This window comes from Scyliorhinus canicula, chromosome 12, assembly GCF_902713615.1.
Source record: "Scyliorhinus canicula chromosome 12, sScyCan1.1, whole genome shotgun sequence".
Lineage (NCBI taxonomy): Eukaryota > Metazoa > Chordata > Chondrichthyes > Carcharhiniformes > Scyliorhinidae > Scyliorhinus > Scyliorhinus canicula.
In genome coordinates, this window is record NC_052157.1 from 68028 (window position 1) to 79257 (window position 11230).

Below are 11230 nucleotides of genomic sequence, written 5' to 3' on the forward strand. Positions count from 1 at the left end.
GACCAGAAGTGGTCAAAAAAGGAGAGAACAATGGTCAAAAATTGGAGTGGTGCCTGCGACACAAGGGAAGATGGCGGAGAGTCAGGGCCCAGGATTGCCTGCCCAGTGGTCGATGGATCAGTTCGTGAGCTTCCTCCATAAGAAATTTGCCCAGCAGAGGAAGGAGAACTTGGAGGACCTGGCCAGGGTGGTGGATCCGATAAAGGCAGGGATCGACCGCCTGGAGACGAGGCTGGAGGCTCAGGGCCAGGCGATTCAGAAGGTGGAGGAGGCGGTGGGTGAGCATGAGGAGCATCTCACCTCGATGGCAGCGGAGATGGGGTTGATACGGGATCAACAGACGAGGCTTCAGGACAAGGTGGAGGACCTGGAGAATTGATTGCTCAGGCAGAATGTTAGAATGGGCGGCCTGCCGGGGGAAGCGAGGGAGCAGACGCCCGTGCATATGTGGCACAGATGGTCGAGAAGCTACGAGGTGAAGAAGCATTTGCTCAGCCTCTGGAGGTGGACCGGGCACATAGGGCGCTGATGAGGATGCTGCAGGGAAACAAGCCTCCGAGGGCGGTGGTGGTAAGACTGCACAGGTACCTGGATAGCGAACGGATTTTGAGGTACACCAGGCAGGCGAGGTGCTGTACATGGGAAAGCAGCAAGCTGCGTGTCTATCAGGACCTGGGTGCAGAGCTGGCCAAAAGGAGAGCTAAGCTTCAACAAGGTGAAGATGACCTTCTTTAAGAAGGGAGTGAAGTTTGGCATGAAGTTTCCAGGGTGGAAATGGTTGTCACGAGGGGAGATAATTTGAAGGTGATTGGAGGAAGGTATAGGGGAGATGTCAGAGGTCGGTTCTTTACACAGAGAGTGGTGGGGGTGTGGAATGCACGGCCAGCAGAGGTGGTGGAGTCAGAGTCATTAGGGACATTTAAGCGACTCTTGGACAGGCACATGGACAGCAGTAAATTGAAGGGATGTAGGTTAGGTTGATCTTAGATTAGGATAAATGGTTGGCACAACATTGTGGGCTGAAGGGCCTGTACTGTGCTGTACTGTTCTATGTTCTATGTTTTTCCCCAGTGCACTTGTGGGTAACATATGAAGGCCGGGAAATCTACTTTGGGTCGCCGGAGGAGACAATGGACTGGCTTGAGGAGGACATTGTTTTGGGGGAGACGTTCCTGTTTTGTATTTTGGTTTTTTTTTTCTGGTTTGTATGAACCACTATTGCACTGGGTGCGGGGCTGTTGAGCTATTCTGGGTTTGTTTTTTCTTGATGGGGGACGGTGGGTTTCTTTGTGTTTGGTGGGGACTGTAAAGGGCCTGAGAAGGCGTGGGATGCGGGCTGAAGGCTGGCCTAGGAAGGGTTATGGCTCATCAGCAAGGCAGTGCGGGGGGGGGGGGGGGGTGGCGCACAGTGTCCCCCCTGACCAGGCTGATCACATGGAATGTGAGAGAGCTGAATGGGCCAGTCAAGAGGAACTGTGTGTTCGCACATTTGAAAAGCTTAAAGCCGGACGTGGTAATTATACATAAGACAGACCGGAGGGTGGTGGATCAGACTAGGCTGAGGAAGAGGTGGGTGGGGCAGGTATCCCTTTCGGGGCTAAATTCCAAAACAAGTGGAGTGGCGATGGTGGATAGTCTAGTGGCCCCAATTGGGCTGGTTGAAGTGGTGGAGGGGCTGCCGGGGCCACACGGGTACCCAGTGGAATGTTATAGAAAGTTTTCAGGAGTGCTGGGGTCCTTGCAAGTAAGGGAGTTTAATGAGGCTAGGGAGGGAGGGGACTCCCTCAGACGATAGCACAGGCCTCAATTTCTCTTATCCTGAAGCGGGAAAAGGGACCCGGAACAATGGTCGGTCGTACAGGCCAATCTCCCTTCTAATATAGATGCGAAGCTACTGGCCAAGATCTTGGCCTTGAGAATAGAGGATTGTATGCCATGGGTGATAGGGGAGGACCAGACGGGGTTGGTAAAAGGAAGGCAGTTAACAGCCAACATCAGAAGGCTTTTAAATGTGATCATGATGCCCTCCAATGGAAGGGAGGTGAAGCTGGTGGTCTTCATGGATGCAGAGAAGACCTTTGATTGGGTGGAGTGGAATTATTTGTGGGAGGTCCTGGGGCAGTTTGGGTTTGGGCAGGGTTTTGTGGACTGGGTCTGGTTGTTGTACCAGGCACCGGTGGCGAGCGTACGGATGAATTGAGTGAGCTTGGATTATTTTAGGCTGCACCGGGGGACAAGGTAGGGATGTCCACTCTCCCCACTGCTGTTTGCCTTGGCTATAGAGCCACTGGCGATGGCGCTGGGACCGTTGAGGGACTGGCAGGGAATAGTATGGGGGGGGGGGGGGGTGGAGAAACAGGGTCTTGCTATACACGGACAACCTGCTTTTGTATATTTCTGAACCTCTGGGGGGGGGGGGATTGGAGAGATCATGGGATTCTGAGGGGAATTCGGCCAGTTTTGGGGTACAAATTGAACATGAGCAAGAGCATGGTCTTTGTGATTCAAGCAAGGGGACAAGAGAGGAGATTGGGGGAGATGTCGTTTAAGGTGGTGGGAGGGAGATTTCGGTATTTGGGTAACTAGGTGGCGCGGGAGTGGGAGCAGCTACACAAGCTGAATTTGGCTCGGTTAGTGCAGCAGACAAAGGGGGACTTCAGAAGGTGGGAGATGCTCCCGCTGTCACTAGCGGGGAAGGTGGGATATGTTCCCGTTGTCACTGGCGGGGAGGGTGGGATATGTTCCCGTTGTCACTGGCGGGGAGGGTGGGAGATGTTCCCGTTGTCACTGGCGGGGAGGGTAGGAGATGCTCCCGTTGTCACTGGCAGGGAAGTTAGGATATGCTCCCGTTGTAACTGACGGAAAAGGTGGGATATGTTCCCGTTGTCACTGGCGGGGAAGGTGGGATATGTTCCCGTTGTCACTGGCGGGGAAGGTGGGAGATGCTCCCGCTGTCACTAGCGGGGAAGGTGGGATATGTTCCCGTTGTCACTGGCGGGGAAGGTGGGATATGTTCCCGTTGTCACTGGCGGGGAAGGTGGGATATGTTCCCGTTGTCACTGGCGGGGAAGGTGGGATATGTTCCCATTGTCATTGGCAGGGAAGGTGGGAGATGCTCCCGCTGTCACTGGCAGGGAGGGTAGGAGATGCTCCCGTTGTCACTGGCGGGGAAGTTAGGATATGCTCCCGTTGTAACTGACGGAAAAGGTGGGATATGTTCCATTGTCATTGGCAGGGAAGGTGGGAGATGCTCCCGTTGTCACTGGGAGGGAGGGTGGGAGATGCTCCCGTTGTCACTGGCGGGGAGGTGGGAGATGTTCCCGTTGTCACTGGCGGGGATGGTGGGCGATGCTCCCGTTGTCACTGGCGGGGAGGGGTGGGCGATGCTCCCGTTGTCACTGGCGGGGAAGGTGGGAGATGTTCCCGTTGTCACTGGCAGGGAAGGTAGGAGATGCTCCCGTTGTCACTGGCGGGGAAGTTGGGATATGCTCCCGTTGTAACTGACGGAAAAGGTGGGATATGTTCCCGTTGTCACTGGCGGGGAGGGTGCAGACGGTAAAGATGACGGTTCTCCAGAGGTTTTTGTTTGTATTTCAGTACCTTCCTGTTTTTATCCGCAAGACTTTCTTTAAGAGGGAGAATGCAGTGATCTCTGGGTTTACGTGGGTGGGTAAAATCCCACGGGTAAAGAAGGTGCTGCTGGAGCGGCTCGAGGGGAAGTGGGGCTGGCCGTACTGAATTTCAGAAACTACTACTGGGCGGTGAACATAGCAACGGTTAGGCAGTGGGAGTCAGGGGAGGGGTTGGTGTGGGTGCGGTTGGGGGCGGCCTTATGTAGGGGCACAGGTTTAGGGGCGCTGGTAACAACTGTTCTCGCTGGCTCGGTATTCCACAAGCCCACTCGTAGTGGCTGCCTTGAGCTTGTGGGGACAGTGGTGGAACCATATGGGAGTGGAGGGGGTGTCGGTATGGGCACCAATTTGTGGCAACCATTGGTTTGCGCCATTTATCGACTTCTTTGGGGAAAATTAAGCTGTCAGCCGAAAAGGGGGGGTGGTAAAGGAAAAGAAGGAGGCATGGGGGGCTGGTTGAGGTGGGAAATAGTTGGTGGGAAAGGAGGATTGGGGAATTGTGCATGTAAGCCATGTTGGCTGAGATTGGTAGTTGGTTGGTTGGGTATTATTTGCTTTGTTGTTTTTTTCCTCTTGAAAATTGTTAAAATTTCACATGCCAACATAAAAATATTTTTTTTGAACAGCATCTGGACAGTTATATTGGTAAGATGGGCAGAGAGGGATATGGGTCAAATGCGGGCAATTGTGACTAACTTAGTGGTAAAACCTGGGCGGCATGGACAGGTTGGGCGGAAGGGCCTGTTTTCATGCTGTAAACCTCTCTGACTCTATGGGCCATTAGTGGGTGGAATCCTCACTGTGATTGGGGCTGGTGTCACAGAGAGAAGGTGATTAAGAACAGTAGATGTACCTACACCACACGGACTGCAACCGTTCAATATGGCAACTCACTTCCACCTTCTCTGGGGCAATTCGGGATGGGCAATAAATGCTGACCTCGTCAGTGCTCCCACATCCTGTAAATTCATTTTTTAAAAGCACAGGTCAACAAAAAGCAAATGAAATCCAGATGGAAATAATTATCTCCTCAAATAAAATTCCACAACTGTGTGTGCTGTTGTGGTGGAAACAGATCTTAGATTCAGCGACCCCCGCTTTAGCAAGGGAACATCTGGTAATTGTCTTAATCACAGGAAACAGTCTCGGCTACTCACAGATGTGCACACTCTCTGACTCATATGCGCAGGAGGAATTTCTTATCTGACTGGCCGGGTCTCTGTTCAGGCAGCAGGTTAAACTGTTGGTGTGTCAGCAGTCGTCAGAATCCCGCTTATTTCCATATTTAACTCGAGCACGTTTATTAAGGCACTGAAATTAGACACAGGAGCGGCGGGTCTGATATTTACCTCGGCTTAAAGTCAATTGATTGGAGTTTTAACAGAGAATTTTGGGCTTTTCCCGGAACACGCCAGGTCAGGAAGGCAGAGTTGACAATGGCTGTGAAACTGAAAGGCAAGAAAGCTTTTAAATGCAGAGATATAGCTACGGCTTGTCTAACTCGGTGAGTTTATTGTGTGTACTTTCAGTGCCCATGAACTGATTTTTCAGTCCTCGGAGATCATCTCTGCTGCCTCAGTCTTGCAGTGTGGGACATAACAATGCAGTTCGATTTTGTCCCTCTGGTGCCAACAACAGCAGCTTCACCTCTCTCCAAAGGGCAGCTGGATTAAAACAGAAAACAGCAGGTTTGAGGAGGGGATATCCCCAGCACAGATCAAAGGGAAAAGCAGTTCAAACTAGTATTCTTATCTCCCAGTTTTTACTGATTTTCATATATATATATAGAGGCAGAGGTTGAACTTTCAGGAAATGACAGAATGGAAATCAGAGGGAAGATTCTCTGCTGGTTGGAGTCATACCTGTCACAAAGGAAAATGGTTGTGGTGTTTGGAGGTAAATCATCTCGGCTCCAGGACATCACTGCAGGAGTTCCTCAGGGTAGTGTCCGAGGCCCAACCATCTTCAGCTACTTCATCAATGACCTCCCTTCCATAACAAGGTCAGAAGCGATGATGTTTGTGGATGACTGCACGATGTTCAGCACCATTCATGACTCAAAGAACAAAGAACAACGCAGCACAGGAACAGGCCCTTCGGCCTCCAAGCCTGTACCGGTCATGATAACAACCTTTGCCAAAACCCTCAGCATTTCCTTGTGCTGTATCCCTCTTACCCATCCTATCCATATATTTGTCAAGATGCTTTTTGAACGCCGTTAATATATCGGCTTCCACAGCCTCCCCAGGCAACGCGTTCCAGGCATTCACCACCCTCTGTGTAAAAAACCTGCCTCGCACATCTCCTCTAAACTTTGCTCCACGGACCTTAAACCTATGCCCCCTGGTGACTGACCCCCTCCACCTGGGAAGGAGTGCCTGCCCATCCACTCCATCCATGCCCTCATAATCTTGTAGACCTTTATCACCCCTCAACCTCCGTCTTTCCAATGAAAACAGTCTGAGTCTATTCAGCCTCTCCACATAGCTAACACCCTCCAGACCAGGCAACATCCTAGTAAACCTCCTCTGCACCCTCTCCAAAGCCTCCACATCCTTCTGGTAGTGTGGCGACCAGAATTGTGCGCAATATTCCAAGTGCGGCCTTACCAAGATTCTATACAACTGCAGCATGACCTGCCAGTTTTTATACTTAATGCCCCGTCCAATGAAGGCAAACATTCCGTTTGCTTTCTTGACGACCTTGTCCACTTGTGTTGCCAACTTCAAAGATCTGTGGACCTGCACGCCCAGATCTCTCTGACTTTCTATACCGCAGCACGGTGGCAGAGTGGTTAACATAAATGCTTCACAACTCCAGGGTCCCAGGTTCGATTCCGGCTTGGGTCACTGTCTGTGCGGAGTCTGCACGTCCTCCCCATGTGTGCGTGGGTTTCCTCCCAGTGCTCCGGTTTCCTCCCACAGTCCAAAGATGTGCAGGTTAGGTAGATTGGCCATGATAAATTGCCCTTAGCGTCCAAAATTGCCCTTAGTGTCGGGTGGGGTTACTGGGTTGTGGGGATAGGGTGGAGGAGTGGGCTTGGGTGGGGTGCTCTTTCCAAGGAGCCGATGCAGACTCGATGGGCCGAATGGCCTCCTTCTGCACTGTAAATTCTATATTCCTAAGAGTTTTGCCATTTACAGTATATTTCCCTTCTATGTTAGACCTATCAAAACGCATTACTCCTTAGATAATGAAGCAGTCTGTGTCCAAATGCAACAAGACCTGGGCAATATCCAGGCTTGGGGCTGACAAGCGGCAAGTTACATTCATGCCACACAAGTGCCAGGCAATGACCACCACCTACAAGAGAGGATCTAACCATCGCCCCATGACATTCAATGGCATTACCATTGCTGAATTCCCCACAATCAACATTGATCAGAAACTGAACTGGACCCAGCCATATTGATATTGTGACTATCAGAGCAAGTCAAAGGCTAGGAATTCTACAGCGAGTAACTCACCTCCTGATCCCCAAAGCATGTCTACAAGGCACATGTCACGAGTGTAATAGAATACTCTCTACTTGTCTGGATGAGTGTAGTTCCAACAAGAAGCTCGACAATGTCCATTGCTCCCCCTTCCACGAACTCTCAAACCCTCCACCACCGATGAACAGTGGCAGCCGTGTGCACCATCTCCAAGATGCACTGCAGGAACTCGCCAAAGTTCCTTAGACAGCACTTTCCAAACTCGCGACCGTTAGCATCTAGAAGGACAAGAGCAGCAGATACCTGGGAACCCCACCACCTGGAGGTTCCCCTTCAAGTCACTCACCACCCTGACTGGGAAATATATCGCCGTTCCTTCGCTGTCATTGGGGCAACATCCTGGAACTCCCTCCCTAACAGCACTGTGGGTGGACATACACCACATCCTGGACCTCCCTCCCTAACAGCACAGTGGGTGGACATACACCACATCCTGGACCTCCCTCCCTAACAGCACAGTGGGTGGACATACACCACATCCTGGACCTCCCTCCCTAACAGCACAGTGGGTGGACATACACCACATCCTGGACCTCCCTCCCGAACAACACAGTGGGTTATTCAGGTCTGTCGCAAATCTTTTCTCCTCCAGAATCAAAAGATGGCCTTTGGAGATAAGCATACCCTTATCACCAGGGAACCTTATCACCAATATCCAGAAAAGATATAGGTGAAGCCACATGAGCACAGGTGTGATCATTTTTTTTATAAACAATTTTATTGGGGTATTTTTGGCATATAAAACAGATGACATTGTATTGTACTGTACAGAAAGAAAAGCAAATAACACATAGTACAAACCACAACTCCAGTCTCGCATGGACCTGCCTAAATCACCCACAGGTGTGGTCATTGAGCCATTTAGGATGCTGTAGACATGATTGGAATGTATGAACAGGAACACCGACAGTACGTAGTACCAGCAAGGGTTTCCAAAATGGTCGGGATGAGCTCCACCTTGCACAGCAAAACATAGCAGATAGTACTGGCACTGCAAGTGACAAAAGGTAATAATCCCTTGCCACCTTCAGAGTAAGAGAAGGAAGAATACACTTTATCAATGTGAGGCAGTGTAGTTATTGGCAGACCACGTCCCCCTCCAGCCCCCAACAGTTCATCCCTCCCAAAGACACTCACTGTTCACCTTTAACTATTACCATTCCCCACAAGATCAAAGGCCTCTTGTTTGGGGAAGATAGGGCAATGGAACTTTAAAGTAAAGCTTAGTGCTAGTAAGAATTAAACAGAAATGTGGCAATTTAATAGCGTTATACAACATTGTGAATATCACTTTTTCTTTTTCTTCTGGAAGCAATGTAGTCAGGCTTCAGTAAAACTCGAGTCAGGCTGCTGACTTCCCTTGGCTGACTGCTCATGGCTCGTGTCCTCTAGGTTTTGGAATGCATGAGCACTGTGCCTTTTGAACGCCGTTAATGTATCTGCTTCCACACCCTCCCCTGGCAACGCGTTCCAGGCACTCACCACCCTCAGCGTAAAAAACCTGCCTCACACATCTCCTCTAAACTTTGCCCCACGGACCTTAAACCTATGCCCCCTGGTGACTGACCCCTCCACCCTGGGAAAGAGTGCCTGCCCATCCACTCTATCCATGCCCCTCATAATCTTGTAACCTCTATCAGGTCGCCCCGCAACCTCCGTCGTTCTAATGAAAACAGACCGCGTCTATTCACCTTTTAATATAATTTAGAATTTACAGTGCAGAAGGAGGCCATTCGGCCCATCGAGTCTGCACCGGCTCTTGGAAAGAGCACCCTACCCAAGGTTAACACCTCCACCCTATCCCCATAACCCAGTAACCCCACTTAACACTAAGGGCAATTTGGACACTAAGGGCAATTTAGCATGGCCAATCCACCTAACCTGCACATCTTTGGACTGTGGGAGGAAACCGGAGCACCCGGAGGAAACCCACGCGCACGTGGGGAGAACGTGCAGACTCCACACAGACAGTGACCCAGCCGGGATTCGAACCTGGGACCCTGGAGCTGTGAAGCATTTGTGATAACCACTATGCTACCGTGCTGCCCTCTCCACATAGCTAACACCCTCCAGACCAGGCCACATCCTGGTAAACCTCCTCTGCACCCTCTACAAAGCTTCCACATCCTTCTGATAGTCTGGGGACCTGAATTGTGCTCAAAATTCCAAGTGCGGCCTTACAACTGCAGCATGACTTGCCAGTTTTTATACTCGATGCCCCGTCCAATGAGGGCAAGCATTCCATTTGCTTTCTTGACTACCTTGTCCACTTGTGTTGCCACCTTCAAAGATCTGGGGACCTGCACAACCAGGTCTCTCTGACTTTCTATATTCCTGAGATTTTGCCATTTGCGGTATATTTCCCCCTCTATTTTCGACCTACCAAAAAACAATACCTCACATTTGTCTGGATGAAACTCCATTTTCCATTTCTCTGTCCAAGTGAAAATGAAAGATAGAAATGGCAAGATTAGGGAACCATGGATGACGGGTGGAATTGCGAGACTAGCTAAGATGAAAAAGGAAGCATACATCGGATCGAGGCAACTCAAAACTGATGAAGCTTTGGAGGAATATCGGGAAAGTAGGACGAATCTCAAACGCGCAATAAAAAGGGCTAAAAGGGGTCATGAAATACCTTTGGCTAACAGGATTAAGGAAAATACCAAAGCCTTTTATTCGTATGTAAGGAGCAAGAGGGTAACTAGAGAAAGGATTGGCCCACTCAAAGACAAAAGAGGGAATTTATGCGTGGACACAGAGGAAATGGGTGAGATTCTTAATGAGTACTTTGCATTGGTATTCACAAAGGAGAGGGACAAGACGGATGTTGAGGCTAGGGATGGATGTTTAAATACTCTCGGTCAAGTTGTCATACGGAAGGGAGAAGTTTTGGGTATTCTAAAAGACATTAAGGTGGATAAGTCCCCAGGACCGGATGGGATCTATCCCAGGTTACTGAGGGAAGCGAGGGTCGAAATATAGAACATAGAACATAGAACAGTACAGCACAGAACAGGCCCTTCGGCCCTCGATGTTGTGCCGAGCAATGATCACCCTACTCAAACCCACGTATCCACCCTATACCCGTAACCCAACAACCCCCCCATTACCTTACTTTTTAGGACACTACGGGCAATTTAGCATGGCCAATCCACCTAACCCGCACATCTTTGGACTGTGGGAGGAAACCGGAGCACCCGGAGGAAACCCACGCACACACGGGGAGGACGTGCAGACTCCGCACAGACAGTGACCCAGCCGGGAATCAAACCTGGGACCCTGGAGCTGTGAAGCATTTATGCTAACCACCATGCTACCGTGCTGCCCTGAAATATCTGGGGCCTTAACAGATATCTTTGCAGCATCCTTGAGCACGGGTGAGGTCCCGGAGGACTGGAGAATTGTTAATGTTGTCCCTTTGTTTAAGAAGGGTAGCAGGGATAATCCAGGGAATTATAGACCTGTGAGCTTGAAGTCAGTGGTAGGCAAACTGTTGGAGAAGATACTGAGGGATAGGATCTATTCACATCTGGAAGAAAATAGACTTATCAGTGATAGGCAGCATGGTTTTGTGCAGGGAAGGTCATGTCTTACAAACCTAATAGAATTCTTTGAGGAAGTGGCAAAGTTAATTGATGAGGGAAGGGCTGTAGATGTCGTATACATGGACTTTAGTAAGGCGTTTGATAAAGTTTCCCATGGCAGGTTGATGGAAAAAGTGAAGTCATATGGGGTTCAGGGTGTACTAGCTAGATGGATAAAGAACTGGCTGGGCAACAGGAGACAGAGAGTAGTGGTGGAAGGGAGTGTCTCAAAATGGAGAAGGGTGACTAGTGGTGTTCCACAGGGATCCGTGCTCGGACCACTGTTGTTGTGATCTACATAAATGACCTGGAGGAAGGTATAGGTGGTCTGATTAGCAAGTTTGCAGATGATACTAAGATTGGTGGAGTTGCAGATAGCGAGGAGGACTGTCAGAGAATACAACAAAATATAGATAGATTGGAGAGTTGGGCAGAGAAATGGCAGATGGAGTTCAATCCAGGCAAACGCGAGGTGATGCATTTTGGAAGATCAAATTCAAGAGCTGACTATATGGTC

At 50.0% G+C, this 11230-nt stretch overlaps 1 protein-coding gene across 1 annotated transcript in view; it reads left to right on the plus strand.

Annotated features, from left to right (window-relative positions):
• The first annotated feature begins 456 nt into the window (after positions 1-456).
• LOC119974800 (cartilage intermediate layer protein, nucleotide pyrophosphohydrolase) overlaps positions 457-11230 on the plus strand; it is a 67060-nt gene continuing 56286 nt past the window's right edge. The window contains exon 1 of the mRNA XM_038814065.1: positions 457-715. Coding sequence (XP_038669993.1) covers positions 457-715 — 259 coding nt within the window. The remainder of the gene's footprint in view (positions 716-11230) is intronic.